The sequence below is a fragment of the Peromyscus maniculatus genome, chromosome 1 (genome assembly GCF_049852395.1).
Source record: "Peromyscus maniculatus bairdii isolate BWxNUB_F1_BW_parent chromosome 1, HU_Pman_BW_mat_3.1, whole genome shotgun sequence".
Classification (NCBI taxonomy): Eukaryota; Metazoa; Chordata; class Mammalia; order Rodentia; family Cricetidae; genus Peromyscus; species Peromyscus maniculatus.
This window is the reverse complement of record NC_134852.1, coordinates 151,895,214-151,914,002: the sequence shown is the minus strand read 5'-3', so window position 1 is coordinate 151,914,002 and position 18,789 is coordinate 151,895,214. Positions and strand designations below refer to the sequence as shown.

The 18,789-nt window shown below is 47.3% G+C and overlaps 1 protein-coding gene across 2 annotated transcripts in view; it reads right to left on the bottom strand.

The window, feature by feature from the left end:
• The window catches only part of Ap2a2 (adaptor related protein complex 2 subunit alpha 2), a 71,604-nt gene extending 70,051 nt beyond the window's left edge, over positions 1-1,553 (bottom strand). Inside the window, exon 1 of one of the 2 annotated variants that reach the window (XM_006977239.3) lies at positions 1,308-1,553. In XM_006977239.3, the coding sequence (XP_006977301.1) occupies positions 1,308-1,374 (67 nt within the window). In that variant the 5' untranslated portion in view covers positions 1,375-1,553. The remainder of the gene's footprint in view (positions 1-1,307) is intronic. The other variant, XM_006977238.4, reaches the window with a different exon arrangement.
• Positions 1,554-18,789: the final 17,236 nt, after the last annotated feature.

The following is an 18,789-nucleotide window of genomic DNA, read 5'->3' as shown; positions in this document are numbered from 1 at the left end:
AAAGAAAAATGCATCATGACTATAAATGTTACTGTTTAAAGTTTTGGTAAGCCCTAGTCCAAGGATGCCTGTACCTTTGCAGAGCAGAGAGGGACAGAAGTCTACTCTTCCAGAATCCTGCAGTCCCACAGGCAAGCTGGGGTCCTGCACCCAGTCTTAGAGATACAGCATAAAATGACATGTTAGTGTGACGAGAAAACTGGGCAAAATTCCTCAGGACACACATTAACCTCTAAAGTAACAAAAGTCATGGAGTCAGCTATTTGCTGGATACCAGGGGAAAAAAAATAATAAACAACTGACAGGAAAATGGCTTTTCTTCTCTTCAGTAAGGGGATGTCTGATAACCCTCAGAAGTTTCTGTAAGCCAAAGTCCCGGGCACCCGCCCTGCCTGACCTTTAACCTTCCTACCCATTTCACTTTGGGCGGATTTTTTTTTTCCCACCCAGGGGACACTGGCTACAGAACTGCTCAGCAGAGAAGCAGGAGCAGCTTCCAGCATCCACACCCGGCTGCTGCCGGTTCCCTGGGGGAATGAGTCACTTTAATCGCAGTGGGTGAGATCTAATCATCGCCCAACATGCTGCCTCAATCAGGTCCGAGACGTACGCTGTCCCGATCCCCGCCCAAAGAGAAAATCCACGCTGTTTTGGAAAAGGCTGGGTTAAAAGCTCCATTACTAGAAAGACCAAGATGACATCATGCTGGCTGGGGAGGGGCGCCTTGGGCCGGAAGCCCCTCGACGGTGCCACAAACCCCACAGACACCCCACCCCGCCCCAAACTCCCATCGCTACCCCTAGATCTCAAGGCACCTAAACCCCGCACCTCAGTCTAAACACCCACAGGCAATCCCCAGCCGTCCAAACCGATACATGCACCCACTCCACCAGGGGTCTGCACTCCCTGATCTTTGCCTAGCACCTCTGCTCCTATCCCCACCCTACCGCCAGACTGCACGTCCAGGACCCTGCCCCGCACGCTGGCCTGAATCTCCACTCCACACCCCACTGTCAGTCCAGTATCAGGGACACCACCACCCCCGCCCCAGTCTGGGCCCCCGCAGCAGGCAACCAACTCCCGCCAGATGTGCACCCAGGACGCGCGCTCTGCACCCTAAGTGCCCGCGCGGGACCCCCGCCCCACCGCGCGATCTGCACCCCGCAGCCCTCCTTCCCAGGCCTGCGTCGACCCACGCGGCTGCCCACATTCCCCTCTCCGTCGGGACCGCACCCCCAGGCTCCGGGCCGCACCTGCGGACCCCCAGCCGCGCCCCCGCTCAGGCCCGCCCGGCGCCTGGCACTCACAGTTACGGATATCGGAGATGAAGACCGCTAGGCCCCGCATCCCGTCCCCCTTGGATACGGCCGGCATCTTCGCGCCCCGGGAGCGGCCTCGGCGGCGGGCTGGAACAGCGCGGGCGCGGCCGTCACGCCGAGGAGCCCTGGAGCGCGGAGCCGCCTAGCCACAGCCGACTCGGGCCCCCGAGCGCCGCTCGCTGGGCCGCGCGCGCGAGCACGCACGACGCACGCGCCGACGCGCACGCTGAGCCTCGCGCCCGGCGATGGGCGGGGCAAGAGGGCGTGCGCATTCTCGCGGTGCTGGGCGGGGGAGGGGGAGTAAGGGGGCGTGGCTCTGGATGGGGCCGGATCCCAGCCGGGAGAACCCAAGCTGTGCGGAGCGCGCAAGCGCAGCGCCTCCAGTTAGCACCGCCAGGCGAAGGATCCTCCTAATGTAAACCTGACTAGCCCCCGGATCTCGCTGTCATGGGTGGGCCCGGCTTTACGTAGGCAGGGACACCGACACCAGAGCCGGACCAACCCTGTGTCACACAGATGGCGGGCTAAGGAGAGGGGGCGGGGGGCAGGAGGTGCAGCCCTAGCACCTACAGCGGTCAACCTTCACCTGTCAAACCGGCTCCAGCCTAGCTCCCTTGCGGTGGGACTGACCTCCTTCCCCAAGCCATCCGCGTGGAGCCGAGGCCCGAGGCGTTTGCGAGCCTCTAAGCTGGGACAAAAGGAAGCGCTGTTCCAGGACCCCACTTCCTTTACAAATGGGGAAACTGAGGCCTGAAGATAGACTGACCACCCTTGCCAAGGTGACTGCTATGTGGTGCACAACCTCTCAGCACCCATCCAGGCCCCTTTACTACTTGTTTCTGTTCCCCTGTCCCCCTCTCTAGCCGAGAGGACCCATTGGATTCTTCCTATGAACCCATTTTGCAGAGGACCTGGCTGAGCCTGACTCTCTGGGAAATGGAGAGTATGGTGGCCCTTCCCCAGCTCTCTTCTATGAAACCACATGGTTTTGAAGAGGAAGCTCCCCACCTCAGGTGGTTATCCTGGCCCAGACCCACCAGGCCGACTTTTGTCCCTTCGCATGCACTTTTACACAGTCCCGGTGGAGCCTAGCCAGGAGATGGAAGAGGCAGGACCCTCCCAAGAATCAGGGACCCCTCTAAGGCCCCAAGACTGATGGAAGAAACTGAGAACATAATAAACCAAAAGTCTGGCGAGACTGCTGAGTTTGCCCAGCGAGATTCTAAGAGGCAAAGAGCCAGCATCAAAGAATAAACTTCCACAGCCACCACCTGGCAGAGGTGCTTCTGGACCATATGAGGAGTGCTGGGCAGACAGCAATAGGAACCCCTAACGCCTATGCCCAGACAAGAACAAGGCTACAGGAGGGTCTCAGACTCCTCCATTGCACTGACTCTGAGATTCACCACAACCATCCTATCTGTGATGGTTAATATTTAAATAAAACTTTATTATCATTTATTTATTGAGGGGTCTGCAAGGTGGAGATCAGAGGACACATGGTGAGAGCTGGTTCTCTCCTTCCATCTTGTGAGTCCCAGGAAGCCCCTTTATCTGTTGAGCCATCTCAAAAGATGGTTAATCTTGATTGTCAATTTGATGGGATTTGTAATCACCATGAGAACCAACATCTGGGCAAGCCTGTCGGGAAGTTTCTAGATTAGTTTAATTGAGATGGGACTGCCCACCATAAATATGCAGGTCGGGTCCTGCACTGATTGAAAAGCAAGGGAACTGGGCAGCAGCATTCGTCTCTTTGTTTCCTGGCTCTGGTCATAATGTGACCAGCTGCCCAACTCCTGCTGCCCTGACTTCCCCACTGTGATGGACTGTATCCTCCAACTGTGAGCGTCAACAAAGCCTCCTGTTCTTAACTTGCTTTTGTCAGATAACAGAAGAAGAAGAAAAAAACAGCCACTAATATAGGGTCACACAAGTGTGCCACATCAGGCCCCTCGAGTGGCTATAGGAAAGACTCCACCTCCTGCCAGCGCCTTTGCCCCCCCAGATACACAAGTACCCAGATCACTTTCCCCACCCAAGCCTGGAACCTGAGCACATAGTCCTTCTAAACAAAGGCCACTCACTCCCCACTGAAAGAGAGGCTGCTGATGTGCAATCGTTGGTAACATTTCCATTCTGTGAGTTGTCTGAACTAGAGACTTGTCACATTAGCCTCATCACAGTATTTTTCCCCCAAGGACAGAATGGTACTGAGAGCCCTGCCTTCCACCATAAGCACTAGGTAAGGTAGTAAGGGTTCTGCAAGCTCCAGCTGGGTTAGAGCAAACAGAAGAGCAGCCCTGACAAACAGCTTCTGCAGCCCTGCCTGGCCTTGTCTCGGTTCCTATGCTCACTTAGATCTGCTCACACCTCCTGTCAGTTTTACAAATGGCCCAGTTTTCATCCTATAATTTCTTCAGTGAGTTACAGATAATGAACCTTACAGAATATTGGGGTTCTCTGTCTAGCACAGGTGTGCCTAGATCCTGAGCTTATTGAAGGACAGGGATGTAGAAGTCCTCAGACCCAGTGGCTATCTCTGTGATAGATAATTACCTGTGGTCATCAGAAGTGACAAAAACCTAGGGAAGGCAAGGTTCCAAAAGTGGAGTAACCCCTGCCAATAACGATGTGTACATATGGAGGGACTCAAAAACTCTAAAGTGGTTTGTGGGTGTGCCCCAGTAGTAGAATATTTTCCTCGAATGTATGAGACCATGCATTCCATCCCCAGGACCATAGGAAAATAAAATAAATGTCATTGAGCATGGTAGTTCATACCTTGTAATCCCAGCTACTTCAGTTGCTAAGGAAAGAGGATTGGAGGTATAAGACCAGACAAGCAAGTTAATGAGACTCTGTCTCAAAATTAATTTTCATTTAGACCGGGTCTTGTGTAGCTCAGGCTGGGATCAAAGTTGCTCTGTAGCTGGTACTGGGCTTCAAAATAAGCTTTTTTAAAGGCTGGTGATGTAGCTTAGTGGCAAAGTGCTTACTTAGTATAGACATCAAGGCCATGTCCTGCTCTAAGTTAGTACATTTTATGTGAAACCATGGCTTTCAGGCTGTGCCTTGCCTTGGATGACTCCATTTTACAGGCAGCATTTGGATCTGAGTGCAGATGTAGAGGCAGGGCGACTCTGTATCTCATTCATGCACATAGGCACCACCACCTTTCCAGCACCACCCATGAGGCACAGACTGATAAATGACATTCCTAACAAGTTGCAAAGTTACCACCTATGAACTTATCAAAGTGTATTGGAACACAGGGACCCATGAGTGCATTAAAAAAGGTCTCAGAAAAGCCAGGCCTTTCTAGGTGGTGGTGGTGGTGGTGGTGGTGGTGGTGGTGGTGGTGGTGGTGGTGGTGGTAATGCACACCTTTAATCCCAGCCCTTTGGAGGCAGAGACAGGTGAATCTCTGAATTTAAGGCCAGCCTGGTCCAGGGCTACACAGAGAAACCTTGTCTCTAAAAACCAAAAAGAAAATAGAAAAGCCAGATCTTTTGAATATATTGAATATACCAGACCAAAAAGGATGCAATGGATCACTTAAAAGAAGAGACACCTAACACTACTGTGGCAGCAGTGGTGATAGAGATAGTCCCTAATAAAATGTCATCTGACCATCCCATGCAGTATGTGCCTCAAGGAATGGACAGGCAAAAAAAAACTCCTTATTGTCCCCTGGGGCGTGATATCTGACTATTTGTCCCTGCCCACTCAAATTTCAGTCTGTCCATCCTTCCATCTGAACCTGGTCCTGCCCTTCACCTCCATGGCCCTGCTCCTGCACATCTTCAGCAGCTCTCCCTTTTCATTAGCTAATATCTTATCTAACCACATGCATATAAGCTCTCTGCCTCTGTCTTCAGTAAGACCTCTTTGAATTCAGAGGCCTCTTACTTCTGTCTTAGTTAGGGTTACTATTGCTGTGATGAAGCACCATGACCAAAAACAGGAAGACAAGGTTTGTTTGGTTTACATATCTGGAGTCACAATCCATTAAGGGAAGCCAAGGCAGGAAACTCAAACCCAGCTTGTTCATCATAGCTTGTTCAGCGCTCACGCTCTCGCTCTCTCTCTGTCTCTCACTCTCTCTGTGTGTGTCTCTCTGTCTGCCTGTGTGTGTGTGTCTGTCTGTCTCTCCCTCTCTCTCTTTCTCCTCTCTCTCTCTGGTTTTTTGAGACAGGGTTTTTCTATGTAGTCCTGGCTGTCCTGGAACTTGCCCTGTAGACCAGACTGGCCTTGAACTCAGAGAGATTCACCTGCCTCTGTCTCCTGAGTGCTGGGATTAAAGATGAGCAACACTAAATTCAAGTCAACCTGCTTTCTTGGAGAACCTAGGACCACCAGCCCAGAGATGTCCCCACCCACAATGTGCTATGCCTTCCCATACCAATCACTAGTTAAGAAAATGTCCTGCAGGCTTGCCTACAACCCAATCTTATGGAAACATTTTCTTCAGTTATGTCCCCTCCTTTCTGATGACTCTGGCTTGTGTCAATTTGGCATAAAATTAGGCCACACAACCTTTTTGTTGTTATCGTTGCTGGTTTTAAAAAGACTTAGTTTATGGGTATAAGTGCTTACCTACATGTATGTATGTCTGTGTGTGTGTGTGTGTGTGTGTGTGTGTACATGTATGTACTGATCTTGGGTCCTCTGCAAAAGCAACCAGTTCTTTTAACCACGGAGCCATGCCTCCAGCTCCCTTATTTGTTTTATATGTGTTTGATTTTGCTTCTGTTTTTGGTTTTGGGATTGGGGGGATGTTTGTTGTTGTTTGGGGTTTTGTTTTGTTTTTGTTTTTGTTTTGAGACAGAGTCTTCTGTAGTCCAGACAGGTCTCAGACTCACTATGGAGTTAAGAATGAACTTCAGCTGCCAGTTTTCCTACTTCACTTCCCAAATGCTACCATACCCATCCCTTCAACTCTATTAGCCATTCTGTAACCAACATTCTGACATTGCAGAAAGACATAAACATACATTTGTGTGTGTGTGTTGCTATATGACATGTAATGTGTGATCTGAGAGTTAATATTAGTAATTAATACTGAAACAAAAAAAAACACAAAAGACTAGGAATAAAGCTCAGTTGGTAGAGTATTTACCTAACATGTACAAAGCCCTGGGTTTGATGCTCAGTAGGACATAAAACTGGGTGTAATAGTGTATGCCTATAAGTCCAGCATTGGAAAAATAGAGACAAGAAGATCAGGAAGTTCAGAGTCATATTCTGCTCCTTAGCAAGCTCAAGGACAGCCTGAGCTATGTGATATCTTGTCTCCAAAAATAAAAGATTTGTATAAAAGAACCTGTGGGCGGGCGGTGATGGCGCATGCCTTTAATCCCAGCACTCGGGAGGCAGAGGCAGGTGGATATCTGTGAGTTCGAGGCCAGCCTGGGCTACATAGCGAGATCCAGGAAAGGCGCAAAGCTACACAGAGAAACCCTGTCTCGAACCCCCCCCCCAAAAAAACAAAAACCTGTGGGGCCTGGAGTGATAGTTCACTGGCTGTTCTTTTGAAGGACCTGGGTTTGGTTCCCAGCACCCATGTGGTGGTAGCTCATGACCATCCACAACTCCAGTTCTAGGGGATCTGATCTCTTGTCTTACTTCCAAGAGCACCAGGCACACATGTGATATACATACATACATGCAGCCAAATATTTAGACAGAAAAATAAATCCTTTTTTTTTTTAAGTGGAAAAGAAAGAACCTGTGGTTGCTAATTACTATCAAGAGAAGTTGGGAATACCTAGTAAATTACAGGTAGCAAAACTGACGTGACTTGTGAATTTATTGTTATTCAATAAAGTCTAACACAGTGGAAAGACACAAACATGTCCTGTCCGGGCAGTCCCTCATCCCTACCATTATTACGATTGTTATCGAATACAATTAGGATTCCAGGAATTCCTAGAATTAATGCAAAGAAAGGAATTTACAGATATCAGTGCTTGCACCTGCCTGGCCCCTCCTTTGTGGAACTATGTAAGACACAGAAAGTCGGCGTCTTCTCGGGCTCTTGGAGATCATCCCCTTAGGCTGGCAGAAATGGTGGCAAAGGTGAGCTTCTTGCTTTAAGAAGCGGTTGGCCAAGATGATCATGGCCCAAGGAACAATATCCTCCCGGCCTCAGAGTCTATGACATCATTAAATGATCTGTGTAGCGATGGCACTGGGAGGGGGTCACCTGCACAGGGGACCCTTGAGCCAACCGATTGTCCTCTCTGCCTCTCTCTCTCTCTCTCTCTCTCTCTCTCTCTCTCTCTCTCTTGATTTTTTTGAGACAGGGTTTCTCTGTGTAACAGCCCTGGCTGTCCTGGAACTCCCTCTGTAGAGCAGGATGGCCTCATAAAGATCCACCTGCCTCCCAAGTGCTGGGATTAAAGGCGTGCACCACCACCACCGGGAAATTGTCAGCTCTCTAATCCCCGCTTGGTCAAGAAAATCCCAGATTTGGTGAATCATGCCTAGTATAAGCCACTAGTTCCCCCATGATTTCCAAAGACAGGCCGGGATCCAGACCCCAGAGACTACCAGAAGAGGACACGATAGGTGCTGCTGAGAAGCAGCACTGCCTGCAGTAACATCTCAACTCTGCCCTCCCTTCCTGGTGGATTACCAGCAAAACAGGGGAAAGAGACACCTGAAGGTCAGAGTGAGTAGACAAAGCACTGGACTCTTCAGTAGAAATCCCCCTTTGGCCTCCTGGCTGAGAGAGTAAGAAATGACCACTGGTAAGGACTAGGGAGGGGTAGCTAGGTGGAGACCTTGGGAGTGAACACCCCTGGTGCTTGCTGATGCCAGTCCCTCCTTCAGAAGTTCTGATGAAATGGCCTGGTGAACTAAATATGTAGGATAATACATAATAAATATAAGGATAATCTTGAACTCCTGGTCCTCCTGCTTCCATTTCTAAAGTACTAGGATTGTAGTTGTAGGAAGGCATTTCTGTTTTCAGTAATACTGTGTGTGTGTGTGTGTGTGTGTGTGTGTGTGTGTGTGTGTGTGTGTGTGTGTGTGTGTGTTTTACAGGGGGTTGAACCTCCCACATGCCAGACAAGTGCTCTACAATTCATCTGTATTCCCAGCTCTATAGTGCTGGAAGTTTTTTAGACACCCTCAGGACCAGACTCTTTGGAGACGGAGTGTGGTCTGTAGCACAGGCTTCTTTAACTGCTCTGCCAGCAGCTTAAAGGGGTGGGACTCAGGTAGTGTTATAGATTGTCGGGTATATGGCTGTAATGGTAATGGTATCTCAGTTTTATTATTAACAGCATCTAAAAGAAAAAAAACTAGTCCGCTTGTAAATACACAGACCCTGTTTAAAAAAAAAAAAGAAAAAAGAAAAGAAAAGAAAAACTGGTTCTATGTATAATGATGCATACCTGAAATCCCAGCACTCAGGAAGCTGAGGCAGGAGAATTGCCATGAGTTTGAGGCCAACCTGAGCTACATCGTACATGGCAAACCAGATGGGGCTGCACAGCAAGACTCTGTCTCCAAATAGGAGAAGACATGCATACATGCATCCATCCATATGAATAATAGGCCAGTAATCCCAGCACTTGGGACATAGAGGCAGGAGGATCAAAACCTCAAGGTCATCCTCAGCTGGATTATGAATTAGAGGCCAGCCTGGAACACAAGAGACTCTACTTCAAAAATAAACAAGTAAGTAAATAAATGCTAGGATGTAGCACAGGTGTAGAGTTTTTACCTGTCGAATTAGGTTTGTCAACTTGACACAGTCTAGACTCATCTGAGAGGAGAGCCCCTTGATTGAGGAACTATCTGGTTCAGATTGACCTGTGGGCATGTCTGAATGATTGTCTTGACGAAGGAATGCTTGGCTCACTGTGGGTGGCACTATCCCCAGACAAGTCATCCTGGGCTGAATAAAAAAGCTAGCTAAGCAGGAGGTTGTGAGCAAGCCAGAGGGTGAGCCAGCAAACAGCATTCTCTCATACATGGTTCCTGCCTCCAGGTTTGTGCCTTGTGTTCCTGCCATACCTTCCCTCGGTGATAGACTGTGACCTGGGCATGTAAGCCAAATAAACCTTTATGCTGCTTTTGGTCGGTGTGTTATCATAGCCAGAAATGAGAGTAGAACACTGCCTAACATGTATGAGGCCTTAGGTTCAATTTCCAACACTGGAGAAAAAACAGTCAACATTTGCCATGCTTGGTGTCAAGATCCATAGTCCCAGCACTTGGGAGAAGGAGCTAGGAAGAACAGGACTTCAGTGTCAGCCTCGGTTAAGTAGTGAGTTCAAGGCCAGACGGAGTTACCTCAAACCCTGTCTCAGAAATGTTTGTTGTGCAAGCACCTAAGTTCCAATCCCCAGAAACCAGGAAAAGAAACCGGGCATGGGGACATCCCTAATCCCAGTACTGAAGGGCTTGTCTTAATTTCTATTGCTGTGATGAAATATGGTGACCAAACCCAACTTGTGGAGGGAAGGGTTTATTTGGCTTACACTTCCATATCACAGTTCATCACAGAAGGGAGTCAAGGCAAGGACTCAAGCAGGGCAGGAACCTGGAGGCAGGAGCTGATGATATGGCCATAGAGGGGTGCTGCTTATTGGCTTGCTCCCCATGGCTTACTCAGCCTGCTTCTTACAGAATCTAAGACCACCAGCCCAGGGATGGCACCACCCACAATGGGCTGGACCTTCTATATCAATCACTAATTAAGAAAACCTCCTTAAGCCGCGCGGTGGTGGTGCATGCCTTTCAATCCCAGCACTCGGGAGACAGAGGCAGGTGAGCTCTGTGAGTTCAAGACCAGCCTGGTCTACAGAACAAGTTCCAGGATAGGCCAAAGCTACACAGAGAAACCCTGCCTTGAAAAAAACCAAAAGATAAAAGGGGAAAAAAAAAAAGAAAAAGAAAATGCCCTATAGGCTTAACTACAGCCTAATCTTATAGAGGCATTTTCTCAATTGAAGTTCCTTCTTCTTGGCTCACTCTTGCGTCTGTCAACTTGACATAAAACTAGCCAGGAGAAGCGGGGAGGTGGTGGTGCACACCTTCAATTCCAGAACTTGGCAGAGGTAGATGGATCTTTGTGAATTAGAGGCCAACCTGGTCTACAGAGCAAGTTCTAGGACAGCCAAAGGCTACACAGAGAAACCCTGTCTCAAAATACAAAAGCAAAAAAAACCTAGCCAGGAGAGAGGTGGAGATAGGATGATCCCTTGGGGTCACTGGAGAACAAGTCTATCCTAATTAGTGAGCTGTGGGCAGATGAACTATTCCTCAAAGAGGTAGCTTGAGTTTCTGAGGGTGACACTCAAGGTTGTCTTCTGACCTACACACACACACACACACACACACACACACACACAAAGATATACAAAATATAAATAAATAAATAAAAACTGAGAGACCAAAACTTGATAAAGGACATGGGATTGATTACAGGTTGGCCAAACCTGAACTAGAAAACAACAAAAATCATCCTAATTTCTCTCTACCTTTTCTGTGGTTTTTTTTTTTTTTTTTTTTTTTTTTGGTTTTTCGAGACAGGGTTTCTCTGTGTAGCTTTGCACCTTTTCCTGGAACTCACTCTGTAGCCCAGGCTGGCCTCGAACTCACAGAGATCCGCCTGGCTCTGCCTCCCGAGTGCTGGGATTAAAGGCGTGCGCCACCACTGCCCGGCTTCTGTGGTATTCTTATAATTTTTAAATTATGTATGTGTATATGCCGTGTGTGTGTGTGTGTGTGTGTGTGTGTGTGTGTGTGTGTGTGTGTGTGTCTGTCTGTCTGTCTGTCTGTCTGTCTGTCTGTCTATGTGCACATGCATGTGGAGATAAAGGAAAACCTTGGGTACCATCCTCAGTGAAGCCATCCACCTTCTTTGAGACAGAGTCTGGTGATGATCCGGAGCTCATTAATTAGGCTAGACAGAAAGGCTAGTAAGCCTAGCCATCCTCCTGTCTCTGCCTCCTCAATGCTGAGTTTACAGGCATGCCAGCATGGCCAACATTTTGCTTAGGTACCTGTATCATTCAGATTCCGAAAACAAGCCCTTCACTGGCTGGACTACATCTCCAGTCCTTCAGTCTTACAGTTTAGAGAACAGATGTAATAGCACAAGTGCGTAAATCCAGCCATGAGACAAATCAATGCCCTCTCCAGGGGAAAGGCAGCTCTTCCTGAGGCTATGCCCCAGGCTGTCCCACTCTCAGCAGGGACATTATATAAGTTACATATAGGTTACACTGTTAAAATTCTTTCTGGGGAGACAAGAGGCAGGCAGATCTCTGAGTTCTAGGCCAGCTTGGTCTACAAAGCTAGTTCCAGGACAGCCAAGGCTACACAAAGAAACTCTATCTCAATTTTCTTTTTCTTTCTGGTTCAGCATTAACTTCCTTGCTGGGGACTCCAAGAGAAACATTTTCTCCTCCTTCTACAACAAATCCCGTCAGCTCAGGCCCACACTCATAACTGTTGACCTGGCTAAAAGTCCTTTGTTTTCTCAAATGCATGAGGACAGAGGCCAAGCTGATTAACAAGGGACTTCAGATATAGTACCTTAAAGAAGAATGTTATTATTCCCTTACGGAATGTCCACTGGTCCACACTGCAGGGCTGGCAGAGGGCTCTGTGTTCCCCAACACACATCACTTGTCTCTGGCTTCCGAATAGCTCTTTCATCTGTCATTCTCGGGTGGTAGAAAAGGCACGGGTAGAGCTGGGAGTTTGCTTATCATGCATGAGGCTCTGAGTCGATCCTTAGCACTCACTATACAGGGCACTGGGCTTGGTGGTTTAAGTCTGCAATCCCAGCAGTAAAGAGGTTAAGGCAGGAGGACTGTCACAAATTCAAAGCTAGTCTGGCTACCTAGTAAATTTCAGGCTATCACAGGCTACAATGTAAGATCTTCAGGAGGGCTAGAGAGATGTCTCAGTGGTTAGGAGTACCTGTTGCTCTTCCAAGGACCCAGGATCAATTCTCAGCACTCATGAGGTGGTTTATAACTATGTGTAACTCTAATTCCAGGGAATCTAATGCCCTCTACTGGCCTCTGTGGGCACCAGGCACGCATATGGTCCACAGACATTACACAGAGGCAAAATAACCATACATGTAAAATGATTTTTTAAAAAAGAAGAAAATAAGGAAGGTCAGGAAAGCTGGAGAGATGGCTCAGCAGTTGAAGGTGCTTGCTCCTCTTACAAGGAACCCATTAGAATTCCAGTGCCCATCAGTAGGCTCACAACAGCTCTAGGGGATCTGACACCCTTTTCTGGCCTCTGAGAGCACCTGCATGCCCAGACACAGACACACACACTCCCAGACACAGACATACACACTCCCAGACACAGACACAAACACACAGACACATACACACCACACACACACATACAAATTGTTTGTTTGATTGTTTGTTTGTTTGTTTGTTTGTAACAGGGTTTCTCTGTGTAACAGCTCTGGCTGTCCTGGAACTTGCTTTGTAGACCAGGCTGGCCTCCCACTCACAGAGATTCACCTGCCTCTGCCTCCCAAATGCTGGGATTACAAGTTTATGCCACCACCTCCCAGCAATAAATCGTTCTGTTTTTCGAGACAGAGTTTCTCTTCATAGCCCTGACTATCCTAGAACTCACTTTGTAGACCAGGCTAGCCTTGAGCTCAGAGATCCACTTGCCTCTGCCTCCCAAGTGCTGGGATTAAAGGCATGATCAACCACCACCCCAAAAAAAAAAAGAAAGAAAGAAAGAAAGAAAGAAAGAAAGGAAAAGAAAAGAAAAAGAAAAGCCCCCATAGAGCCACAAAAGAACTCCTCTCGAGACCTCTCTGTAGAGTTGAGTTTCTGAGACCTTTGTTCATTGCATCATCCCACAGCCATTACACAAAGAGGACCTGCTGAGCAGGAAGTAGTCCTGGGGAGACTTGTACACCACTGGTAGAGATTGCAGCTGATTGCTCACACTAAATCTTCCTCCTGTTACACTAGTGAACTCCTGAGCCTAACCCTAAGTGGACATATGGCCACCCAGAATAAATTTCCCAGCCTTCTCTGTATCTAGACATTGCCAGTTGATAACAGAACATGAAGGATGGTAATCATTTCTTGCACCTTCTATAACTAGTACCACAGTGGGCTAGATTTAATATAGCAAGCACTGGTTCTCCCACAGTCCTGGAGTTCTTTTATACTGTTAAATTCCAAGATCAAGAACTGGCTCCTCCCAAGACCTCTCTTTTTGGCTTGTAGGTAGCATCTTTTCTGTGAGTCCTCACATAGTGGTACTCTGTTTGTTTGTGTGTCCCATTCCCTCTTCTTCTAAGAATTCTACCAGGACTGATGAGATGGCTCAGTGGTTAAGAGCATGTACTGTTCTTGCAAAGAACCAGGATTTAGTTCCCAACACCCACATGGCAGCTCATAACTCATCATAACTCCAGATCCAGGGGACCTGACACCCTCTTCTGGCCTCCACAGGCACCAAGCATGCATGTGGTATACATACATACAGACAGACATGCAAGAAAGCACTCTCTTATGTAGCCAGTTTTCTTGTGATCCGCGCGACCCTGGGTTCCTGCAGCCACTTATAAAATAATCATTCAGAGGCTTATATTAATCACCAGCTGTATGGCCTATGGCAGGCTTCTTGCTAGCTAGCTCTTATAACTTAACCCATTTCTATTCATCTATAAGTTGCCACGTGGCCGTGGCATTACCGGTCTGCTGGCATCTTGCTGCTCCTTTGGCAGTGGCTTGCATCTCTTTTTCTCCCTCTCTGCCCTTCTCTCTGTTTCTCTACTTGGATTTCCTACCTGGCTGTAAGCTTTCTTGCCATAGGCCAAAACAGTTTATTTACTAACCAATGGGAACAGTATATATTCACAGCATACAGAAAGACATCCCACAGCACACACACACAAAACAAATAAATCTTAATTCTACCATACATGATTAGGAACCATCTTTCCTTAGTGGCTTTATCTGAAATAATTGCACCTGACCTAGTCCTGTCTACTCATTCTGAAGTACTCAGTCAGGACCTCAACATAGGAATTGTTAAAGATACAATTCAAGGCATAGTAGAGGTAATGTGTGTATATTTGGAGACATGGTTTGAGTTCCTAACCTTCCTCTCTCCTAGCCCCCTCCTTGAAACCTAGTGTTTTTTTTTTTTTTTTTTTTTTTTTAAGATTTATTTATTTATTATGTAGACAGGAGAGGGTGCCAGATCTCATTACAGATGGTTGTGAGCCACCATGTGGGTGCTGGGAATTGAACTCAGGACCTCTGGAAGAGCAGTCAGTGCTCTTAACCTCTGAGCCATCTCTCCAGCCCACGAAACCTAGTGTTTTAAGGTTTGCTTGTTAGGGGTTTTTTTGTTGTTGTTTGTTTGTTTTGGTTTGGTTTGGTTTGTTTTTTGAGACAGGGTTTCTCTGTGTAGTTTTGTGCCTTTCCTGGATCTCGCTCTGTAGACCAGGCTAGCCTCGAACTCACAAAGATCCGCTGGGATTAAAGGCGTGTGCCACCACCGCCGGGCCACTTGTTAGTTTTTAACATTTAATTCACTAATTATTTTGTGTGGTGGGGAAAGTTTGTGCGAGTGCCACAGCACATGTGTGGAGCCAGTTCTCTCCTTCTACCACGTGGTGCTGGGCATTAAACAAGGGTCCCTGGCTTGGCAGCAAGTGCCTTTACCTATAGAACCATCTAACCAAACCTCTTTGACTTTTTTTTTAAAAACATGTTATTTCTTTTTATGTATATGGGTGTTTTGTCTGCATGTAAGTCTGTGCACCATATGCATGCAGTGCCCTTGGAAGTCCGAAGAGAGCAGTGGATCCCCAGGTCTTCTGAAAGAGTGGGCGGCCAGCTGTCTTGACCACTCAGCCAGTCCTTCAGCCCCTAGGTTGCTTGGGTTTTTTTGAAACAAGGTCTTATTTTGTGTCCCTGATTGCCCTAGAACTCACTAGGTAGCTCAGGCTAGTCTCAAATTTATGGTAATCTCCTGTCTGGGGTAGACTGAACTTGTACTCCTGATCCTTCTGTCTCTATCTCCAAAGTACTGGGTGTATGTGAGTCAGTATGGTTAAGACCTTTTCTTTTCTTTTTTTTTTTCTTTTTATTTATTTATTTATTTATTTATTTATTTATTTATTTATTTATTTATTTATTATTTTACAACACCATTCAGAGGGCCTGATCCAGTTGGGGGCCCCTCAGCCTTTGGTTCATAGTTCATGTGCTTCCATTCATTTGGTTATTTGTCCCTGTGCTTTATCCAACCTTGGCTTCAACAATTCTCGCTCATATAAACCCTCCTCTTTCTCACTAATTAGACTCCCGGAGCTCCACCAGGGGCCCAGCCGTGGATATCTGCATCCAGATTCCTCAGTCCTTGGATGAGGTTTATGGCACAACTATCAGGGTGTTTGGCCATCCCATCACCAGAGTAGGTCAGTCCCGGCCGTCTCTCGACCATTGCCAGCAGTCTTTTGCAGGGGTATCTTTGTGGATCTCCGTGGGCCTCCCTAGCTCTCTGCTTCCTCCCCTTCTCATGTGGTCTTCATTTACCATGGTCTCCTATTCCTTGTTCTCCCTCTCTTTTCTTGATCCAGCTGGGATCTCCTGCTCTCTTTCCCTCGACCGTCGCCCTTCATTGGTCCCACTCATGTCCAGGCTGTTCATGTAGATCTCATCCATTTCTCCATGTCTTTCTTGGGGTCCCGTTTTCCAGGTAGCCTCACTGGTGATGTGAGTAGCAGTCCAGTCATCCTTGTTCCACATCTATTCAGAGGGCCCGATCCAGTTGGGGGCCCCTCAGCCTTTGGTTCATAGTTCATGTGTTTCCATTCATTTGGTTATCTGTCCCTGTGCTTTATCCAACCCTGGTTTCAACAATTCTCGCTCATATAAACCCTCCTCTTTCTCACTAATTAGACTCCCAGCGCTCCACCCGGGGCCTAGCCGTGGATGTCTGCATCCAGATTCCTCAGTCCTTGGATGGGGTTTATGGCACAACCATTAGGGTGTTTGGCCATCCCATCACCAGAGTAGGTCAATCCCGGCTGTCTCTCGACCACTGCCAAGAGTCCTTTGTGGGGGTATCCCTGTGGATTTCTGTGGACCTCTTCAGCTCTTTGCTTCTTCCTTTTCTCATGTGAAGACCTTTTCTTAATGGACTCCCACTTTGTTAAAAGAGATACAGAGAAACAGAGATACTAACAGAGACAGAGATGAAACAGAGACGAAACAAGACAAGACAGAGAGACCCTCCAGGCTTCCTCATTTCCACAGATCACAAACCCAGGCCTCTAGGATCCCTGAGAAACCTGTCTAGAAATATTCCCCTTGACCTGAAAGGCAGGCCCCTAAGTCTCTCTCTTAGCCCTGGCCCTTCCTCTGAGGGCCCAGTCAAGGTGAGCTAATAGACTATACTGTCATTTTAAGATTGACTAGAAAAAGAACTTACAGAAAGAGCATGCTGACTAGGTATCTAGGTGTCTTAATTGGGTTTTTCTTTTCTTTCTTCCTTCCTTCCTTCCTTTCTTTCTTTCTTTCTTTCTTTTTTTTTTTGGTTTTTCGAGACAGGGTTTCTCTGTATAGCTTTGTGCCTTTCCTGGAGCTCACTTGGTAGCCCAGGCTGGCCTCAAACTCACAGGGATCCGCCTGCCTCTGCCTCCCGAGTGCTGGGATTAAAGGCGTGCGCCACCACTGCCCGGCTCTCTCTCTCTCTCTCTCTCTCTCTCTTTCTCTCTCTCTCTCTTTCTTTCTTTCTTTCTTTCTTTCTTTCTTGAGACAGGGTCTCTCTTTTATGTAGCTCTGGCTGTCCTAGAACTCACAAAGACCCATCTGCCTCTGTGTCCCAAGTACTAGGATTAAAGCCACCATGCCAGACTTAGTTAGGTTTCCATTGCTGTGATAAAAACACCATGTCCAAAAGCAACTTGGGGAGTAAATGGTATATTTCACCTTACAATTTGTAGGTAATCATGAAAGGAAATCAGGGGAGGAACTCAAAGCAGGAAACTGGAGGCAAAAACTAAAACAAAGGAATTGGAAGGATGCTGCCTACTGGCTTGCTCCCCATGGCTTGCTCAGCCTGTTTTTTTTACATACCCCAGAACCACCTGCCCAGGGCAGGAGTGGCATCACCCACAATGGGCTCTACCTTCCCAGATCAATCACTAATTAAGAAAATGCCCCATGGGCTTACCTATAGGTCAGAGGTGTTTTCTTTTTTCTTTTTGGTTTTTCAAGACAGGGTTTCTCTGTGTAGCTTTGCGCCTTTCCTGGGACTCACTTGGTAGCCCAGGCTGGCCTCGAACTCACAGAGATCCACCTGGCTCTGCCTCCCGAGTGCTGGGATTAAAAGTGTGCGCCACCACTGCCCGGCTTCAGAGGTGTTTTCTTAATTGTGGTTCCTTCACAAATAACTCCAGCTTGCGTCAAGTTCACACATTTAAAAACAAAAACAAAAAACCACAATAATAACAACAGAAACCCAGGAGGCTGGGAATAGTGCTTTGGACCTTTCAACACCACTAAATGATTTTCCTGGAGCTGTTGAGATGTTATCATCAAACTGGATGTGTAGTGGTTTGGATGAGAATGCCCCCATAGGTTCATATGTTTGAATATGTGGTCCCCAGTTGATGGAACCCTTCGGGAAGGATTAAGAGCAGTGGCTTTGTTGAAGGAAGTTCGTCATTGGGAGTGAGCTTTGAGGTTTGAAAAGACTTGTGGGATTCCCAGTGCTCTCTCTCTCTCTCTCTGCCTCATAGTTGTGAAATAATACATAAACTCACAGCTGCGCCTTTGCTCCACCATCGTGGACTCTAACCCTCTGAAACTGTAGGCCAAATAAAAAATTTTATTTTATAAGCTGCCTTTGACAGTATTTTATCACAATAATAGAAAAGTTAACTTTTTTTTTTTTGTTTTGGAGGAATTTGGAAGACTTCTGGACTTTGGATTAGAAAAGCAGTTGAATACTGTAAGAAGATGTTTGTTTGTTTGTTTGTTTGAGACAAGGTGTCTCTGTGTAGCCCTGGCTGTCCTGGAACTCACTCTGTAAAACAAGGTGGCTTCAAACTCAGAGATCCGCCTGCCTCTGCCTCCCGAGTGCTGGGATTAAAGGCGGGCACCACCACCGCCCGGCTTTTGTAAGCAGATCTTTTTTTTTTTCCAGTGCTGAGGACCGAACCCATGGCCTTGCGCTTGCTAGGCAAGTGCTCTACCACTGACTGAGCTGAATCCCCAGCCCAATAAGCAGCTCTTAATGGGCTATTGATCCTGTTGGGCTTGGAAGACAGCAGTGTTGAGAGCTAATGTAAACTGTGGGGCCTCAATTGGAGAGGTTTCAGAGAACAGTGTTAGCAACGTGGCAAGAGACATTCTTGTGATATTTTGGCCAAAAGTGTAGCTGCCTTTTTCCATTGTTTTAATAATTTGCCTGAAGCTAAATTAAA